At 51.7% G+C, this 21,511-nt stretch overlaps 1 protein-coding gene across 1 annotated transcript in view; it reads left to right on the top strand.

The window, feature by feature from the left end:
- Window positions 1–2,036: 2,036 nt before the first annotated feature.
- Window positions 2,037–21,511, top strand: part of LOC144120279 (solute carrier family 22 member 7-like) — a 32,277-nt gene continuing 12,802 nt past the window's right edge. The window contains exon 1 of the mRNA XM_077652675.1: window positions 2,037–2,390. Within this exon, the coding sequence (XP_077508801.1) occupies window positions 2,037–2,390 (354 nt within the window). The remainder of the gene's footprint in view (window positions 2,391–21,511) is intronic.

Below are 21,511 nucleotides of genomic sequence, written 5' to 3'. Positions count from 1 at the left end.
TAGGACAAGGTGAGGGAGGAAAGATATGATGAGGGGAGGGTGAGGAAGAGAAGACATGATGAGGCGAGAGAAACTAATAATAATACCAATAATTGGTTTTTGCGGAAGGATATGGCGCAGTATGTGTCTCATATATAGTTGGACACCTGAACTGCGTCTTAAGGGAAGGGGTAAAGAAGATAGTGAAAGAAGGAAGGAAGAAAGAGGTGGCGTAGTGGAGGGCTTCGAAATAATTTCGACCATCTGGGGATCTTTAACGTGCACTGACATCGCACAGCACACGGGCGCCTTAGCGTTTTGCCTCCATAAAAACGCAGCCACCGCGGTCGGGTTCGAACCCGGGAATTCCGGATCAGTAGCCGAGCGCCCTTATCACTGAGCCACCGCGGTGGGTGTGAGAGAATAATAATTGGTTTTTTGGGGGGGAAAGAAAATGGCGCAGTATCTGTCTCATATATCGCTGGACACCTGAACCGCGCCGTAAGGGAAGGGGTAAAGGAGGGAGTGGAAGAAGAAAGGAAGAAGAGGTGCCATAGTGGAGGGCTCCGGAATAGTTTCGACCACCTGGGGATCTTTAACGTGCACTGACATCGCACAGCACACGGGCGCCTTAGCGTTTTTCCTCCATAAAAACGCAGCCGTCGCGGTCGGGTTCGAACCCGGGTGTGAGAGAAATTAATAATAATAATAATTGGTTTTTAAGGAAAGAAAATGGCGCAGTATCTGTCTCATATATCTTTGGACACCTGAACCGCGCCGTAAGGGAAGGGATAAAGGAGGGACTGAAAGAAGAAAGGAAGAATAGGTGCCGTAGTGGAGGGCTCCGGAATAATTTCGACCACCTGGGGATCTTTAACGTGCACTGACATCGCACAGCACACGGGCGCCTTAGCGTTTTTCCTCCATAAAAACGCAGTTGAAAATTGGTTTTTGGGAAAAGGAAATGGCACAGTACTGCCTCGCATCTCAGCGGACACCTGAACCGCGCCGTAAGGGAAGGGATAAAAGATGGACTGAAAGAAGAAAGGAAAAAAAGGCGCCGTAGTGGAAGATGGCTCCGGAATAATTTCGACCACCTAGGGATCTTTAACGTGCACTGACATCACACAGCACACGGGTGCCTTTGTGTTTCGCCTCCATCAAAACGCGGACGCGGCAGTTGGGTTCGAACCCGGGTACTCCGGATCAGTAGCCGACTGCGCTAACCACTGGGACTCCGCAGCCGGTAATAACCTTTTCTCGTCCGTCATTTGTGCCTTGTTTTTCCATAATTGGTTTTTCTTAAATTTCCTGTTGGGCGCTGGCCTCTTTTCTTTTATTTTCTATTGGCTTTGCCTGCGATACCTTCTAGTTTGGTGCGGGCTGTTTCTCACATGTATTTTTTTTACATTTTTGTACTTTTATAAAGTTTTACAAAAGAGCCCGGACATCGGTTGTTTACATAAATGTTTTCTGTCCCTGTCCCCGGCGCAAAGCGTCGCTCGAAAGTGTTCCATTTCGTTGGCCTGCTGGCGCACGCCGCGGCCACAGCCCATACAAGGGAGCTCTCTCTTTACGCACGTCCGGTATGTCATGGAGTCATCACTTCGGACTTAGTGGTTCGTCAAAGCCGTTTTCTCTTTCGATCACTTAATCAAATAAAGAAAAAGACGCATTGTCATGGGCGCGTACCTGTTCCCCGTGAGCGCGCGAAACAAACGAAGAAGAAGCGACTGGCTTGAGGCACGCATATTACTTGAGGAGAAGAAGAAGAAGAAGGAGGCACGCACCGCGTTTCGAGGCTTCCCTGTATTCTGCTGCATCGCTTACGGCACTGAAGAACAGAAGCGCTGCCCCTCCCGTTCAGTCGACCGCCACTGCGCCGCCACACTTCTGCACAACGCCATCGCCGGCTTCTGCAGCGCCGCCAGCGTCGATAGCCACCGTGGCCTACAAGGCTTAAGCCTGGCAAGCCTGTGTTACGCGGTCCCAAGTTCTGCGGTCCTTCCGAGATAAAAGTTCGCGGGGGAACGCAACCTGCAGCAGGACCTTGAACCATGCAGACGGCAGCGGACAGCGGCCAAGACCAATGCAAGAGCCCGCGGTCGGTGCCGAGTCTACTGGACGGCTTCGTGTCTGCGGACTCACGCGCAGTCATCCAGGAGAACGTATACGTCATCCTGGGCCATGGCTGGTTCCAGCGATGGGTCCTCCTTTGCACCTTCGTCTCCCTGACTGTGCTCCTGATGCACGCGTTCGCCTACCGTATCGTCGGCCGCCCCTTGGACCACTGGTGCCAGCCACCCGAGGCACTGCGCCACATGGACGTGCAGGAGTGGAGAAACATGGCGATCCCCATCCTGGCGGACGGCAGCTTCAGCAAGTGTACCGTCTACGACCCCCCACTTCCGGTGAGCACTCGTTCACTTCTTCTTAGCCCTAGGTGAGCATGCAGAGATGCAGTGGCTTGTTGGACGCTGCTGTTTCGTAATTAATAGGGCCTAAACTTAAGCTGCAAGTCAGAAAGAAACTTTTCTCCTACAAAAAAACCAGAGAGAGTGTAAAGGAAAAAAAAAGCCATTTTTTCAGTAAAATTAGTAGACCTGTCATTTTATACACCCCCTCAGTGCCGTTACGAGTTTCCGATACGTCACAAGGGCATTCATGCTTCCTCAGTAACCTCTACAACAAACTGCTCGAGGACCTCATTCTTACTTATCAGGGTGTTATAGTTGTAGTGATGGTGGATCTTCGCGGTGCTTTCAGCAGTGTCTATGCCACTCCGCCTGACCTTTCGGCGTTAAGCATCTTGCACCTGTCCCCGTCGCCAAGGATTTCCTTTTCAGCCGCGTCAGTGGTTGCATCGACATTTACGTTGCAAGCGGTGCCGAAACCTTGCTTAACCTGATGAAGTCTTCATGCCACTACAAGGGATGGGGGCACTTGTCGTACTCTCATGAAGAACCTTCTCTAAGCGACTTCGTTTATGCCCGAGACCGTGCGGGCTCAAATCAGAATACAACTGGCGATTGCTGTTTCTTTCAAAACCCAATTTAGATCTTCAACTTTATAACTGTGAGTGAACTACTTGGAGCTATTCACGTGTTATCCACCTTTTTGACAGGGCCTCTGTGCGCATGCGCGCCTCTTCTCCTCCAGCTCCATTGGTTGAAAATAAAACCACCGGCTCCTACTGCGCATGCGCAGTCCAAGTTAGTGACAGGCGCGTGCAATAGATGGCGGCAGCTTTCAAGGACACACAAACACACACACGCTTGCCCCTTCGCAGGCGCAGCTGGCTCCTCGTGTAGCCAAACCGCGCGTGCGTCTCCTACGTGCGTTTGTTTTCAACTAATAGCAGACGAATTTTCGTCACTCACCAGAGGGCGTCAAATCTTGTGCAAAAAGCGGATTCAAGCCCAAGGTGGCGGGATTGAATCGCGGCGGCGGCAGCCGCATTTCGATGCAGACGAAATCTAAAAACGCCGGCGTGCTATTCGAGATGTCAATGCGCGGAAAAGAACCTCAGATGGCCTAAATAAATCGGGAGCCTTCCGCTGTGGCGTGTCTCGTAACCCATATGCAGTTTTGGGATGTTAAACGCCGCATACCATCAGCACTGGTTAAAGCAGTTGTTCTAGGGAATGTGCCGCCGCCATTTTCAATAGTATGCAGACAAGGGTAAGGAGTTAAGGGCCACGTTATGCCATTCATATTAAGGAAGCCAATAGTCATGAAAACCAAGAAAACCACAGGAGAATATTGTTGTTGTTAGCGGCTATTTATTAATAAATAATAATTGAAGGAAGAAGATGTTGCTAGCCGCGGCATCTGCCATCGAATCCTGAAGCTCCTGAGCTGCGACCAGCAGGACAGGGAGATGGAAAGAAAGGGGGAGCGATAGTAAGAAATGATAGGGGTAGGGGGTAATGTACACTATGATGGGAATGTCTTCCTTTTTTATTTGTGGTCGAAATTACAAATAAAAACACTCCGCGGTGGCTCAATAGTTATGGTTATGGGCTGCTATCGCGAAAGATGCTGGTTCGATCCGGCCGTAACAGTCACATTTCGATCCATGCGAAAAGCTTGAGTGAGGCCCATGTATTGTGCGATATCAGTGCATGTTAAAGAATCCCAGCTGGCCTAAATTATCCGGAACCCTCCACTACCGCATCCCTCATATTCTGAGTCACTTTGGGACGTTAAATTGTCATAAAACAAATCAAATGAAGAAAAATTGACCGACGAATACGCTTCTGAGCAGTGCGATTTTGAGCACAGCTGCTGTAGTATTTCAATCATAGGCGACCCCAGGCGGAACATGTAGTGCGGAACGGAGGCGGGCATGGGTTTGGGCTTCTGCAGCATGCACAGCGATCCGCAGCCGCCGAGCTTATAGCTGAGCCTCTCCTTGGGATACCCTCACTGGAAACAGTTGCAAGCAAACGCAAGCAAACGTGTCAGCGCAGGCTGATGCGATTAGTCGGAAATGACATTGAATTCGCCTTCCGACACGGGGATATTGTAGTTTTTTTGGAATTCAGAGGTTCGTAGCACAGTTCAGTGCCTTATTTGCCGTCTGCCCTACGCTACTCCAGATTGCTTACATTTCGAGGGAGTGACCATCATTCGCGCACGCAGCTGATCATGTACAACACACCATATTAGACACTATTTGCTCTTGCCACACATTTTAACACAAAACTTTGCACCTCTGACCAAAAAATCTCATAAACGGGCGAAGGAAGATCCCGCACATGCTAATCAAAACGGTGCGCCCAAATCGCACGTCTCATTGCCCGCACAGCTACCCTTCAACATTATACTTTCGATAAGGAGTTCATTGACGCTGGTTGGGGGTAAGAGAGAAGAGACGCTCTCCGCACGCCGAAGGCGGTAGCAGATTTATAAAGCCGTGGACGCGTGTGTATGGTGCATATAGCGCTGTCCAAAAACCAAGAACGAAATTTCTGGAAGCGGGTAGCGGCACCGAGAACGTGCCTAGGCGCCGCAGCTCGCGTCAGGCTGCGTCACCCACCCCTGACTTCTCATCGAACTGCAAGTCCACACTCGCCGCTTCGTCAAGGCCGCGGGGAGAGGAGGACCGGGGGCGTGAACTGAGACGCGCTAAGGGGAGTGCGTCCTCCAGAACAATCTGTTCTATTTTTGTAGCGAGAGCTACACTACGGTAGCATTTCGAGCCTTCAGCGTGGCGGTGGCACGTGACCATGGCGGTGCAGCCGCGGCGTGGCGGTCACGTGACCAGCCACATGGCGCGGAGCAGGCGCCGACGAAACCGAGCTGCAACAGCTGTGCATATGCGCCATGTCAACTGGGACGAAGATGAAAAAGGAACCCCCAGCGAAACGGAGCGACGCAAGACCGACTTTGCAGTTCAACTCAGCAAGGGCCAGCTGTAGCTATCTATCACGTCACTCCAGGTTTAACCAGAGCTAAAACACCAACTTTTTTTTTTTTTTGCCGCTGTTCGCTGTGACCTGCCTTCAGGGCACCGCTTTCACCTTCGCTTTCTCTTCGCTATCGAAGACTTTTGTCCTCCTCGGCACTCTTTTTTCACTCTCTTTTATCCTTCTTATTCCTCTGTGGTTGTAGGGAAGGATGAAAGTGGGAAGACACGGGCTTGTCTACTGGAGGGCTAGCCTCCACGCCCACTGCCGGCGTGTCATAGGAGGAGGAGGGGAGGGGAAAAAGATTGAAAGATGAGAGGGTAGGCGCGCAGCCGCAGTGATAGTCAGTTGACATGTGCTGTCCCCTGTGGCCTATAGTCGGCCGGAGAGGCTGGTGGCCTTCAGGAAGTTTTATCCTGCGATGCGATGCGCTCGTTCGCTCGGTTACGCCGAGGTCAGCGCCGAGCCGCACCGCTCAACGCAGGAACGGGCGCATAAGAGGTGCGCTCTAAAGCATTCTACTGTGCTTTCTTTGGTTTTTGAGATTGTTGGCTTCCTTAACATCTTTTTCTTAGCTATTATACTGGGATTCATTTCATTTTTATTTTTTGTTGTAAACAGAGACATATGGAAAACATCTGTCTTAAGTTTTTACTCTGCGCTTAAGTTCTAATTTTGCACGTTTCATATTTTCAAAGCCTGCTTGGGTGCCCTCTCAGGCTGTATAAGCAACACTTCTAGAAATAGATTGAGAATACTTAGTAACCCTCTATAGCATTACCCTATAACTTCCAGGAAGCCTAAGAGCCGCAAGAACAGGAGTACCAAGACCAGCCCTGAGAAGCATAAGGAGCAGACAGAATCGTCTCTCAGAACGCGTGCTGCGCGAACTCTGCCTTCCTGCGTCCGCACCCTGCACCGCCTGCGTCTTGTTTTCACCGCAGTAGGCACCTCGTCGGGAAATAACACAAAGAATAAATAAAATATTATATCCATGCCACGTCATTAGCGAAAACAAAAATTGGCTGTGGTTTAGCTCTTGTTAACCGTAGTTGAATTGCGAAAGCCTCGTTTACTCGGCACGTCGTCTACGCAGCGTCTCATTCCGACGCTCTCGAGAACTCCAATTAATCTCTTCCGCACTTGAAGAATCACTCCGGGACGTGGCACGACTTCTTCTAGCCGCAGCTTCTTTACGACGCTTCTCGAGTCGTGCGGCGCGTTCTTCTGGCGTCTCTGCTTCTTTAGCTTCCACGGGAAGCTAAAGAAGCAGAGGCCATGCAGCAAGACAACACGATGAGCTTTAGCAGGCGGGCCGTGGAAACAGAACCAGGATGGACAATATACCAATCCAGGAAACAAAGAGGGCAAAGCAGATGGGAAAAGACAGTGCCCAACCCCTGCTGGGAATCACCAACAACAACAGCAAAATGGCGCCAGCCAACGGGGCCGCAGACGGTGTGACGCAACCTGAGAGCGGCAAGGAAGACATACAAAAGGGGGAGACGAGGAGGGGGACAAGGCAGAAGCTGCCCCCGCTACCCAGGGACGATATGAAGCTCATAATCAGGCCACGAGGCGGACTTAAAGTGCAAGGAATGAAGCCCTATCAAGCTACAAGAGCTATCGTAGAAGCGAGCAATAGAATTATCAAGGCAGAAGACTTCATAGTCAGACTCAGGCCAAGAGCGAATATCATCATAGCAAGTACTTCAGACGACAACACAGCGAAGATAATAAGAAACATCGAGAGCATACCGTATGAAGGCACAACATATCAAGTACAAGCCTACATCGCCCTACCCAGCGATATCGCACGGGCAGTCATACACGGATTGCCGTCAGGCATGACGGAAGAACTCCAATCGCAGCTCAGATTGAGAACGCAGGACAACAGGATTGTAGCAGGCACGAATGCTAGGTAATTCGGAGACGGCATTACTCTCCTTTGAGAAACCCAACATTCCTAAATGGGTCCTCTTTTGTTCGGGAGAGTACCAAACTTACCCCTACAGGCCCACGAGGCAGTGCTGCTTCGTATGCGGCATGCAAGGACATCGCTCGCATGTATGCCCGACACCGAGCGCAAAAACCTGCAGGCGCTGAGGAGCAAGCAACCCGAAGGAAGAACATAAATGTCAAGTCAAGTGCATGGTCTGTGGAGGAGAGCACCTGACCGGCGCAAGGGAATGCAAACAAAGACTGTCAGCGGCAGAACTGAGAGGGCGCCCGCCCCAAGGGGCGCAGCAGCAGAGAAGGAGTCGTAGCCGCAGCAAAAGACGCCGGCCGAGATGGTTCAGCTCGGAGCGGGACAGGAGTGGCAGTCATCCTCGCAACCAGGACGAGGGAGCCTTCCGTCAGCGCAGCCAGAGCCGGAGCCGGGGTCGCAGCAGCAGCAGCGGAGGACCCAGGGACGAGTCCTTCCCGCCCCTAGGCCAGAAACATGGGACGCCACCTAAACAACAACAGCAGAAGCAGACCAAGAGCGGCGTTAAGGTGAGCTGGGGAGTAGGCCCTCCCAAATCACTTTTTCCGCAAAATGCGCAAAACAATAATCATGAGAAAGAGGAAATCAAAAAGATAAGAAAGAACTAAAGGTCCTTAGAGAGGAAAACAAGCAGCTCAAAGAAAGACTGAGGGAATACATCAGTGAGCAGCAGGCTCTTAAAACAGGCAGCCCGGTGCGCGTGCCAACGCCACCACGGAGTCCAACTCCCCCACCAGTCGTAATGAAAGGTAATGCGGAGAACGGCATGGAAAGCCTTCTACGCAGCATACAAAATCAAATATCACAAACGCAGTCGCAAATGCAGCAGCAACAGCTGGAAAACCAGTATTTACGTAGCTATACCAAAAACCACACTGTTAAAAAAATTACAAGCGAAGCCCGGGATAGGCTTTTCAACGAAAGAAGATTTGGGAACGAAAACAAAACTAGCAACAATAAGACAACGACATGGCAGGCAACAGCGAACTAAATATATGGCAATGGAACTGTTGGTGTTACCGGCGCCAACAAGGACTACTGCAGCGATTCATATACACGCAGGGCTCCCCCGCCTTCTTTAATTCTCTTACAAGCAACTAATATAACTCCGGTTTTAAAAGGATGCCAGTGCCAGGAAAATGGACCCACGGCAACTCTAATTAACAACCACCTAGTCACCATAGCGCATGACGAAATTGAGGACACGGGGATAGAGCACGTTATAACGGAGGTTATTCCAAAAAAGAAGCATAAGGCCAAAAGCACTTTCATAGTAAACCTATATAGCCCACCCAGACAGAAGAGATGCAATTTCAATAAGCTTTTCATGGAGGTGGGAAGACTAGCTAAATCTAACACTCTGTTTATCGCGGGAGACTTCAACGCGAGAGACCCCAGCTGGGGCTACCAGAAAGGAGAGAAAAAAGGACAACTAATCTGTATAGCAGCGAAAAATGCAAACTGCACCCTACTAACAGATGAGAACCAACCAACGCGACTAGGGAACAGTGTTAGCCCAGACACGTGCCCAGACCTGACTTTTGTCAGAGGAGCGCGGCAGGTCGAGTGGGAGAACTTGCTGGAGAACCTGGGAAGGGACCACTATGTAATCAAGGCCACTATTGAAGCAGAGAATACTAAAAGAAAAATTGGAACCTCCCACATAACAGACTGGGACGCTTTCCGGGGCGATTGTGGGCAGATGCAAGGCGAAATCACCTCCTTAGAGGAATGGAGCAAGCAGCTGAAAGAGTTTCAGGAACAAAACACGCAAGAGATAGACAGAACGGAAGTCACACCGGAAGTGGATCCGAGGCTGCTTAGGCTATGGGAAGCAAGGCGAGGGCTCACAAAGAGATGGAAAAGACAGAAGCTTAACAGGAATCTACGACTCAAGATCGCAGAGGTCACCAAGAAGTCAGAGGAGTATGCGGCACACCTGGCCAGACAGGGGTTGGGAGCAGTTTAGGAGCTCTCTGAACGGCACCCTTAGCACGGCCAGAACGTGGAGGATACTCAAAGCCCTCATGGATTCAACAAAGACCAAAGCAGAAAGTGGGAAAGCAATCCAGAGGCTGGTCCACAACAGCAAAGAGTGAGATGAAGAGATCCTGGAGGCGGTCAAGAAGGAGTTCTATGGCACAGACAAGCCGCAAGGATACCAAGGAGAATATCAAGGGGAGGAGAACCCGCACCTCGACAGGCCGATAACCAAGGAAGAGGTCTATGCGGCCATCAAGCGGTTACCAGAAACAACAGCAGCAGGAGCCGATAAAATCAGAAACTCGCTAATTCGCAACCTCAGCGATGAAGCGGTGATACAACTCACAGACTACCTCAATACACTGTGGACAGCAGGCACACTGCCATGGGAATGGAAGCATGCAGAAGTTGTGATGATTCTTCCCAAGCCAGGCACGAAGTTGGAGATAATCAATTTGGGCCCTATCTCGCTCACGTCGTGCCTAGGAAAGCTTTTTGAGAGAGTCATCACAAGAATACAATGCCTGGAAGATGAAGATCTGCACCCGCACAGTATGTTCGGCTTCATAACAAATCTATCTACGCAGGACATCCTCTTAGAGATCAAGGAGGAAGTCGCAGAAGCCGCCCCAAAAACAGGGGAGAACATCATCATGGCACTGGATATCAAAAGCGCGTTCGATAACGCCAGCCATGACGCCACCGTGAAGGGCTAACCACCACCAACTGCGGAAGAAGAGTACACGACTACGTAAGGGCCTTCCTGTCAAACCGCACAGCTACGGTTGTACTGGGGGACCTACGCAGCAAGGTCTTCGAAACACCAAACAAAGGCACCCCGCAAGGCTCAGTGATCTCGCCGGTCCTCTTCAACATAGCCATGATTGGGCTAGGCAGACAGCTGAGCCAGATAGAGGGAATACAGCACGCTATGTACGCCGATGATATAACGATCTGGATCAGCCAGGGCCCCCAGGGCAAAAACAAGATCTCCTGCAGCAGACAGCCACATGCGTGGAGAACTACGCCAGAGAGAGAGGCCTGGCATGCTCCACCGAGAAGTCGGAAATTCTACGAGTAGGCAAGAGATCATCCAAAGAAATATACAACATAAAAATTGAAGGGGAGGTCCTCCCGGAACGCAACATGATCAGAGTGTTGGGAATGTGGGTCCAAAGAAGGGAGAAGTGCAGCCACACCCTAAGCCTTCTCCAACAATCAATGCAACAGGTCAGCAGAATGATCACCAGAGTATCACAGAGAAGATTTGGCGTGAAGGAGAGTGACACGATCAAGTTAGTCAAGAGCCTGGTGGTCAGCCGCATAACATACTCACTCCCCTACCACAAGATGACACAGCACGAAAAAGAACAAGCAGACAATTTAATCAGGAAGGTTTTCAAGACGGCCCTAAATCTACCAAGAAATACGTCAAACGAAAAGCTCCTCAAGCTGGGAGTCCACAATACATTTGACAAGCTAAAGGAAGCTCAAATTGGGGCCCTAATGTACAGGCTCCAGCAGTCAACCACCTGCCGAGCGCTCCTCCGAAGGCTGGGCTACTTAAGTGAAGAAGTGGAAAATAGGGTTGCGGGCATACCTGATAACATTCGCCAAACACTCAGGGTGTGCCCAATCCCTCGCAACATGGACCCTAATCTGCACGCAGGGAAAAGGGCTGCGAAAAGCACTATGTATGTAGAAAAGCACTTAGCTGAAAAAACAAATGTAGTATACACAGATGCGGCTTTGCATCGATGGAACAGAAACACGAAGGAACACAGAGTAGTATCGGTGGTGGTGAACCATCAAAGGGGCCTAGTCACTAGTATATCACAGAGCGGCTGCAGAGTATCCGAGGGGGAAGAAGCTGCTGTTGCGCTAGCAGTAGCTGAAGGATACCGCAGAAATAAATCGCTCACAATAATCACTGACTCCAAAGAAGCATGCAGGCACTACACTAATGGTAGGATCAGCAAGGGAGCGCTACGCATCATCCTCCAGGCGGGACCCCCGAACAAAGAAATTCAGCACAAAATTTTTTGGGTGCCGGGGCACATCGGGGTGACTGGGAATCAGAGGGCCGACGATCTAGCTCGCGAGCTTACCAACCGAGCAGATACATCATGTGACCCTGAGCCCACCACAACGGTGGAACCATCGTACGCGGAAATCCTAAATCACTACAGAGGACAGAGGATAGTGTATCCTCCACCACACCAGCTATTAACGCAATATGAGGCAGTCGGTTGGCGTAGACTGCAAACAGGAAGCTTTCATAACTTACACATACTTCACAAAATGTTTCCGAACCAGTAGCGGACACATACAAGTTGTGTGGAGCCACCTCCACTTTATACCATATTACATGGGAGTGTAAAAACAATTATTCATTCCTTAAACTAAAAGAGCCCAAAGCGGAACAGTGGGAGAGCCTGCTCACTAGCAGCGTGCTGGTGGTCCAAAAAGGACTGGTCCAGCATGCGTATGAGGTAGCAAGACTCAGTGGGGCCCTGGAATAAGGGCACCACCCCTGCAAGACTCGGAACTTCAACATGAAGACACCCGGATCCCGCTGAATCGACCAATTTTTGGCGCCAATAAAGTTTTTCTCTCTCTCTCTCTGGCGCCTCTTGAGCGCGTTGTCTTTTCCGCGCTTCGTTCTGTCATTGTTGCGTCTTTTGCGCGCTCTCCATAGCGGTTACAATATATACACCGAGGCCAGGCGCATATACAGTATTGTGCGTTTTTATCGCTGACACATCCAAAAATTTCCCCGCCTCAACCGCTGGCTCGTTTGCGGTGAAACTGCACACAGAGCTTGCGTATTATGGTAACTTTTGTATCGTAGCAAGTTTGACAATGGTGCTTACTTAGTTCAGGCGCACATGATGCGAAAACGTAAGCGTCTACGAGAGATTGGCGAGCGAAAACCCGCAGACGACGCTTTTTCGCTGAGAACCGGCAGTGGCGCCGTCTGTTTTTGGCAGCGGAAAGCGTCACGACTAGGCCGCCTAGGCGAGCGTTGCAAGGAGCGCGGGCCCTTTGAATATGCCATTCGGCATTTGCTTCATCTTAAGTATTTTCAAATTATAGCACTGAAAAACAAACGAATTCCAGGCGTATGTCATCATTTGCCCTATTAAAACGATATACACACATTAGGCCGGAAGAACGGCTCTTTTTCTCGCAGGACGCTCCGTCGTCGGAAGGGAATGGTGGGATGTTGAAAGAAACAATACTAATTTATTGGCAGTACACGCCGTACGCTCGTGTGTACGTTCCGTGCATGTGTCCGTATCTTTCTGAACTGTTTTAAGAATGATCTGCCACCGACTCACCCTTGCAGCTGCATTGGTTGGAAAGCTGGCAAGTAAAAGATCGACGTTCAGGCTGCAAAGCAATCAATCCTCAAAGTGGCCTCCTGCAGCGTCTATGCATCGCTGCAACCTGTGAACGTATTCGCTGAACACTGCAGCTCTCATGTCGTCGCTTATCGTGTCGAATTATTTTTTTATATGCTCCTGAAGACGCTCAACACTGTGAAGGCTTCCAGCCCTGTAGACGCGCGATTTTATGTATCCCCACACGAAAAAATCGCACGGCGTCAAGTCTGGCGATCGCGGTGGCCAAGACATATTGGGCGACCCACGCGCCATCCACCGGCCCGGAAATTCTTCATTGAGCCATTGTCTAACTTTACTTGCGTAGTGAGCAGGGGCGCCATCTTGCTGGAAGATGCATAGCTGCTGCTGCATGTGGTACTCCACCAGCTTCGGCAGAAATCGTTCCTTCAACAGGCGCAGATAAGAGTCAGCAGTCACAGTGTCCTCAAAGAAGAACGGGCCGACCACTCCCTCTCGCCAAATTGCGCACCAGACAACAGTCCGTGGCGAGTTCACGGCCCTGGTGTGAGTGAAATGCGGGTTGTTTTTCGACCAGAAACGTGTGCACTGCCGGTTTACTTGGCCGTCCAGGTGAAAAACAGCCTCGTCGCTGAACATCAAAAAATCGAGGCGTCCAGGATCTGCTGCCAGTCTCTGCTGCTCTGAGCGACAGAATGAGACCCGCTGGGCCTTGTCTGCTGGGCTTAAGTGCTGGTGTACGCGCACCCTGTACGGACGCCATCCTTTAATCTGAAGTGCTCGGCTCACCGTCGATGGGGCTACGCCGAAAAGAAGCCCAGCACGGGTGCATGTCATACGAGGGTTGGTTTCAAAGACCCCCTCAACCTCATCACCTATTCCACGGTGTCCCTTTTCTTTATCTTTTCTTGCTTGCCTATTCACAGATCCAAGGTCTTCAAACTTATGGCGCCATTCCGAAACGGCTGTGTGAGACGGTGGCCGCCGACGAAACCGCACCATAAATTGTTTGCGGACGTAGTGCATTGAGTTTCTCTCAATTAGCCACACCACTGCCGCAGCTTTCTCTTTCGCCCTGTAAGTTGGCATACCGCAGCTCAACACACAACACAGTGCAACGAAGACGTCTGAACAGCAGGGAAGAATAAAAAGTTCGCACCACACAACGAAATTAAACGAGAACAGCAGCTCAGGACTTCGTGGTGTCACCCTTCGATGCTTTCAGAGAGTCCCGAAAGCAGACGAAATGAGTTGAATTGGATAAGCCACTCGGCAGAAGAAGAGATCAAACAATATTCTTATCAGTTGTTTTGATATTCTTCCGCTCAATTAGCCGAAAATGTTGTAAGCGCTTCAGTTGAAGCAGATTTGATTGTAAAACATTTTATTCGCCGGGAAGAGCTTGGCAAGAGGTCGCGTTAAGTGGTCGAGAGTACATAGCCCTCGACGACTTTGTCAGCCCACTCCACCGCCAAAACTTGCGTTCTGGGGTCAGAGCTAGCCAGCACGGTCTCCCACCGCTCGAGAGAAGGAGCTGTAACTAGATCACCCGGAGGTGGCTTTATTTTGCAGTCCCACAGGATGTGATCGTAGGTAGCACGTTGGCCACAGTGTTTGCAGTTTGGGTTGTAAAGATCTGGATAAATGTGCGCGAGGAGTGATGGGGTGCGTATCGATCTCGTCTGTAGACGACGCCACGTAACCTCTTGTTCTTTAGTAAGTCTTTTGTCTGGAGGGGGGAAAATTCTCCTCTCTAGCTTAAAATGATTGGTGAGATCATGATATGTGATCATTGAGTCCTTCGTGAAATTCAGGGAGCCAGACTCATCCACTGCCCGGTCGACGAAACCTCGGGCTTTATTGTGGGCTGCCTCGTTCCCCGGATTCCCCGAATGGGCTGGGACCCATATCAATTCGGAAGAATTTGGTGAGAATTTGGTTGCGTTAAGGATTCTAAGGGAGGTGTTTGTAATTCGCCCTTTAGCGAAATTATTGATACCCATTTTGGAATCGCTGAGGATGATGCTCCCTTGGGTATGTGCTAGGGCGAGGGCTATAGCCGCCTCTTCTGCCGTTTCAGAGGATTTCGTTTTGATTGTCGCCGAGACGACGCAAATGCCGAACGGCATATTCAAAGGGCCCGCGCTCCTTGCAACGCTCGCCTCGGCGGCCTAGTCGTGACGCTTTCCGCTGCCGAAAACAGATGGCGCCACTGCCGGTTCTCAGCGAAAAAGCGTCGTCTGCGGGTTTTGGCTCGCCGATCTCTCGTAGACGCTTACGTTTTCGCATCATGTGCGCCTGAACTAAGTAACATTGTCAAACTTGCTACGATACAAAAGTTACCATAATAACGCAAGCTCTGTGTGCAGTTTCACCGCAAACGAGCCAGCGGTTGAGGCGGGGAAATTTTTGAAAGTGTCAGCGATAAAAACGCACAATACTGTATATATATATATATATATATATATATATATATATATATATATATATATATATATATATATATATATATATATATATATATATATATATATATATATATATATATATATATACCCCCCGCGAGGCCACCTCCTCTGCCTCTACCCCAGCGGAGCACATCTGGTGGAGCGAGCAGCTATGGCAGCGGCGTCGACGGCGGCGCCACTTATTGGAGCGCGGCTGCGGCGTTCCTAGGCAACGGCGGCTTAAGGTCGTTCGTCGGCCACGGAACACAGCATATGGCATACGGCTGAAGTGCGTGGCGAGCCGAAATGGATCGCTGGCTGGCGTAGTAAAGCTTTCGCTTCAAAAACCCAATCTGTTTCACTGTCGAGAGCAGATCTAGGCATCAAAGGGGTTGCAGGAAAGGTGTAGCCGTTTCAACTGTTTTTATTAGTTGGACAGCGCGCTGGGCTTGCATCGCAATTTTTTGTTGTGTAGCGTTGTTGTTGCGACTGAAGGAAATATGAAAAGGGAAGTGTACGGGTCGGCCCACTGGCTCGAGATGAGCCACAATCGTTTCCGGGTGCAGACAGAGGAGAGTTGAAAGATGTGAGAGGAAAGATTGAAAGAACAGTCGCGCATCAGAACAACCGCGTCTGCCAACTTTGTTACTCCCAAATAGGAGAACCAACCGAAGGTCGGTTGCACAGCTTGAGAGAACGTCGGCTGGGATCCCTCGGGAAGCTGCTGCCTCCAATGCGAGCTGGGTAATCCAGCGCTGTTGAGCTGGATCGATGGCTCGCTGGAGGGACTCCCACGTGTCAAGTGTTTGTGAGACGTCTGTATAACTGTGGATTGACCACATCATGTGAAATAGTGTGGCAGTCTGATGACAGTTCTTGCACCTTGGGGTGACTAAGGTCGGATATAGTCTGCTGCAGAGCCATTGTTAAGGGAAAGGCAAAAATTAAATGAAAATTGCTTGTTGTAGACTGCAATTTCGATAATTTTGTCGCCGACAAACGTAGGGCGACACAAAAGGGGGCTTTTAATCCGAAGGCCAAGAAGACCAGCAGCGCGCGTCCGAGCGGGAACGTCGTCTTCGCTTCCACGCGAGCCCAGCCATGCCGTTCGGTCGCATGGCGGCGCTCGCAGAATATGAGCAGTGTGGCATTGCCCCCCCCCCCCCTCCTTTCAAGAGGCATCGCCTCGATGCCTCCGGCAAGAGGAAAACAGAACTGAGGCACAGAAAGTGCGAAGGTGCGTGTGGCGGCGGCACTGAATGTGAACTCCGATAATGGATAACGGGAGTAATGCGGTTTCATGCGGGCCACGTGGACGACTTCAGACTTGGGCAGTCGAGAAGAGCGGACGACTCCTTGAGGGAACACCTCATAGTTCACCTCGCTGAGTTGACGTAGCATTTCGTAGGGGCCGAAGTAGCGGCGCAGAAGCTTTTCAGAGCGCCCGCGCAAACGTATAGGGCTCCATACCCAGACGTGCTCGCCGGGTTGGTAAATCACCTCCCTGTGGCGGAGGTTGTAACGCTGGGCGTCAGTTTTCTGCTGTTGTCAAATCCGTTGTCTAGCAAGGTGGCGAGCGGCTTCTGCTTCACGAATGAATTGGTCAGCGCCGGTGACCGACGAAGGGGCACAATCTGGGAGCAGCACGGCGTCCTGCATGGTCAGGGCGTCCCGGCTGTACACCAAACGGAAGGGAGTGAAGCGCGTCGTTTCTTGGAGGGCGGTGTTGTACGCAAACGTGACGTAAGAAAGTATTTCGTCCCAGTTGCGATGGTCAGCGTCGACATACACAGACATATCTGCAATGGTCTTGTTCATCCTCTTAGTCAGACCATTCGTTTGAGGATGGTAAGGAGTCGATTTTCTATGACTGGTGTCACTGAGACGCAGGACCTCATGTGTAAGAGCCGAGGTAAACGCGGTTCCCCGGTCAGTTAACACAACCGCGGGGGCGCCGTGGTGAAGCATAATGTGGCAAACAAAGAACTGTGCAATTTCAGCCGCGGTGCCACGGGGAGAGCCTTGGTTTCACAGTAGCGGCTGAGGTAGTCCATGGCAACAATATACCGGTTACCCATGGAGGATATTGGGAATGGGCCCAGTAAGTCCATGCCGACTTGCTGAAATGGGATTTGCGGTGGATCAATTGGCTTCAGAAGGCCGGCCGGTTTTGTCGGTGGTATCTTCCGTCGTTGACACTCACGACAGGTTCTAACGTAGCGTTGGACGACCGCAGCAAGCCGAGGCCAGTAGTACCTGTGACGGAGGCGTCCCAATGTTCTGGAAAAACCAAGGTGGCCAGAAGAAAGGTCGTCGTGGTATGCAGCGAGAACTTCCTGACGAAGCGCGGTTGGAACAACGAGGAGATACGCAGTTTCGATCGGGCCGTAGTTTTTCTTGCAGACGAATCCATCTATTAAGCAAAACGACGAAAGTCCGCGAGAGAAGAGTCTGGGCGGAGATGGAGCGATTCCTTCGAGGTACTCGATTAGAGGCAGCAGTTCGCAGTCGGCCCTCTGGTGGCGGGCAAGGTCGGACGTGGTGACAGCGCCGAGGAAAGCAGAATCGTCGTCGGGCTCATCTGGTGGGCACGGAAGAGGAGCTCGGGAGAGACAGTCTGCATCGCTATGTTGCCGACCCGACTTATACACGACAGTGACGTCGAACTCTTGCAACCGAAGGCTCCACCGTGCAAGGCGCCCCGATGGATCTTTAAGGTTAGCAAGCCAACACAAGGAGTGATGATCGCTCACGACTTGAAAAATTCGGCCGTACAGGTATAGGGGCGAAATTTGGCGATTGCCCACGCAACACCGAGACACTCCTTTTCCGTGGTGGAATAATTCATTTCGGCACGGGACAAAGTGCGACTTGCGTATGCGAGTACGCGTTCCACACCGTCTTGCCACTGAACAAGCACCGCACCGAGGCCAACATTGCTGGCATCTGTCTGCAGTTCCGTTGCGGCTTTCTCGTCGAAGGGGCCAAGGATAGGCGTAGAATGGAGGCGGGCCTTATGTTCTGTGAAAGCTGTTTCCTGATCCTGGCCCCAGAAGAACGGTTCGGAGTCTTTTGTCAGGCGAGTCAGTGGCTCTGCGAACTTGGAGAAGTGAACCTCCGATAATTGGCGCAAAGCCCCAGTAAACGCCGCAAGCTTCGTTTATCTGTTGGCTGGGGAAATGTAGCAACGGCGGCCATCTTTTCTGGGTCAGGGCTAACATCCTGAGTGCTCACAATATGGCCAAGAAACTTGAGCTCCCTAAATGCGAAGTGGCACTTTTCAGGCTTCAGAGACAGACCTGCGGAACGAATGGCGTCCAAAACTGCACGCAAACGTTTCATGTGCTCCTCGAACGTGTCGGAGAAAATCACGACGTCGTCGAGATACGCAAGGCGGGACTGCCACTTCAGGTCAGTTAGTAAGGTGTCCATCATACGTTGGAACGTTGCAGGGGCTGAACACAAGCCTAAAGGAAACACCTTAAATTCGTACAATCCGTCAGGAGTAACGAAGGCGGTCTTTTCTCGGTCACGTTCATCGACCTCGATTTGCCAATAACCGCTACACAGGTCGAGTGACGAAAAGCAGGTAGCATGGCGGAGGCGATCTAATGAGTCATCAATGCGTGGCAGTGGATATACATCCTTTTTGGTAACGTTGAGACGTCGATAATCCACGCAGAACCGTAGGCTGCCATCTTTTTTTGCGACGAGAACAACAGGTGATGCCCAGGGACTCATCGATGGTTGTATGACGTCGTCGCGGAGCATTTCGGCAACTTGGCGGCGGATGGCATCACGTTCCTTCGACGAAACACGATAAGGACGCTGACATAGTGGTCTCTGGTCACTATCAACGAAAATGCGGTGTTTAGTTATTGGCGTCTGATGAACCTTAGAGGTTGACGCAAAACAGACGCGGAAAGAGTCAATGAGGCTTTCCACGCGGCGTTTCTGAATAAACAGAAGGTCAGGGTTCACATCGATCGTAATGGCTGGTGCCGTGTCCTGTTCCGCTGTTCCGGGGCCCGTTGTGGATAAGGCACATTGGACGGCATGCTCGCCAAGTTCTTCAAAATGGGCAATCACTGTGTTTTTTGTCAAATGTTGGGGTTCGCTACTAAAGTTGGTCACTAAGAGCTGGGTACGCGCATGAACAAGGTCGACAAGGGCGCGAGCAACGCAAACTTGCCGAGACAGTAGCAGCGACATGTTCGCTTCGGCAATGCCCCGAGTACAGAAGCTGGTATCACACTTGACTGACAAACTTGCTTGCTCTCAGCGGTATCGTTGTGTGATCGTGAGAGATGCGTAGTGCTGCTCTGTGCGGCTCGGGGTCTGTAGCAACGGCTTGCTGTATCGAAAACGATACCAATTGCTCATGCAGGTTGACGACCGCGCCATACTCTTTAAGGAAGTCCATGCCGAGAATCAGTTCTTTGGAACACTCTCGTAGCATGTCGAAGAAGCCAATGAAAATTGCACCTCGGATCGTTATACGGCAGGTGCAGACGCCAACCGGCGTCACCACATGGCAACCAGCTGCGCGTATCTGCGGCCCATGCCAAGGTGTTAGAACCTTTCTGAGCGTCGTGGCTAGGTGGCTGCTCATGACCGAAAAGTCGGCTCCGGTATCCACGAGTGCTGACACGGCATAGCCATCGGCGGCAAAAAGAATTTGGCGGCGGAAACAACTCTTTGACAACTCGTCGGTGAGGTCATCGGTGTGGTCGTCGACGCGGTCGCCGGTGGGGTCGGTGGTGGCATCGTCGCCGCGGTCGGCGGTGAGATCGTCTTTGAGGTCGGCGGCTGGGCTCATCGGCGTTCGGGTCGTCGCATACAACCGTCGGATGGAGGCTGTTTACTCTGCGGTAGCGGCGGTCCTACGCCCAGAGGCCGCCGTCTTCAGTTTTCCCGGCGGGGGGACGTGCGTCTGAATTGGTCAGCGGATGATGTGTGACTGGGAACCCGTCTTGTAGACGGCGACCTAGACTGACGTCGTGGAGGCGGTGAGGGCAGCACATGATCGGCCAGGTACTGCTCAATGTCTCGCGGTCTCTCACCATAGCGTGGTCGAGGTGCGCTCGGTGGAAATCCTCTTAATCCCATCCGCCGGTATAGGCAGTTGCGGAGGACATGACCAGGCTCCCCGCAGTGGTAGCACAGTGGCCGGTTGTTGGATGTACGCCACACGTCCGCTTTTCTAACAGCGCACGGGTCACTCAGCTCGACAGGGGGAAGGTATCCTGCGTTGGTTCGGCAGCAAGGCGGAATGCCTGTGGCGTTGGCGCAAGTCTCCGCAGGGCTTCACTGTAGCTCATGATGTACGGCTCCGGCTGCGGTGTTCGTAGGGCTTCGTTGTAGCTCATGATGTACGGATCCGGCGGTGGTGGCTGGACCACTCGCCGAATTCCGTCACGGACGGCATCGGCTACAGCTGCAACACTGGCAGGTGGAGCATCTAAGCGGAGGTTGCGCAGTTCTTCTCGAACCACACTCCGCACAAGCTCTCGAAGCGCCTCGTCTCCGGCGACTGGCAGTGACGCGCAATATTTGGTGGCCGCAGCACTGCCCAGACGACCGTACTGCGCACTGCGTTCCTGCAAGGAACGTTCCATGGCCGTGGCTTCATGGGCGAAGTCAGCGACGGTTCTTGGAGGGTCGCGTATGAGACCAGCGAAGAGCTGCTCATTCACACCACGCATGAGGTGGCGCACCTTCGTAGCCTCGGGCATGGCAGGGTCAGCCCGACTTAAGAGACGCGCCATAGCTTCGATAAACATGTCACTCTTTCGTTCGACTGCTGTGACCTGGAGCGAAGGGCGATTTCGGCGTTTTCCTTGCGTGCGTTGGTGCTGAAGGTAGCGAGCAAGTCACGACGGAACGCTTCCCAGCTGGTAATGGATGCCTCATGGTTCGCGAACAATGTCTTCGCCGAGTCTTCGAACGCGAAATACACGTTTCGTAGTTTTCGGTCGTCGTCGCACAGGTTAAAAGTGGCCACACGGTCAAAGCCGGACAACCAGTCCTCGACATCCTCGCATCGATCGCCGTGGAAGGTTGGCGGCGAGCGAGGTGTGAGGACTACAACCGGTGGGACAGTGCCGGAAGGCTGACCTGTCTGACTGCCAGTAGTAGACGTCATGGTACGCACCGACCTCGTCAGTGGCAGTGGCTGACACTCATATTGCAGGCCTCACAGGCGGCGGCTCGCTTTGTGGACGGGTGTTGTGTCCAAGCGGCGCTGAGGATCGTCAGAATTGTCCTCGGGGTCAGCGTTCATGGGACGAATCCCCGCACCTCCACCAAAATGTCGCCGACAAACATAGGGCGACAAAA

This window comes from Amblyomma americanum, chromosome 2 (genome assembly GCF_052857255.1).
Source record: "Amblyomma americanum isolate KBUSLIRL-KWMA chromosome 2, ASM5285725v1, whole genome shotgun sequence".
NCBI lineage: Eukaryota > Metazoa > Arthropoda > Arachnida > Ixodida > Ixodidae > Amblyomma > Amblyomma americanum.
This window is presented reverse-complemented; position numbering and strand designations above follow the sequence as displayed.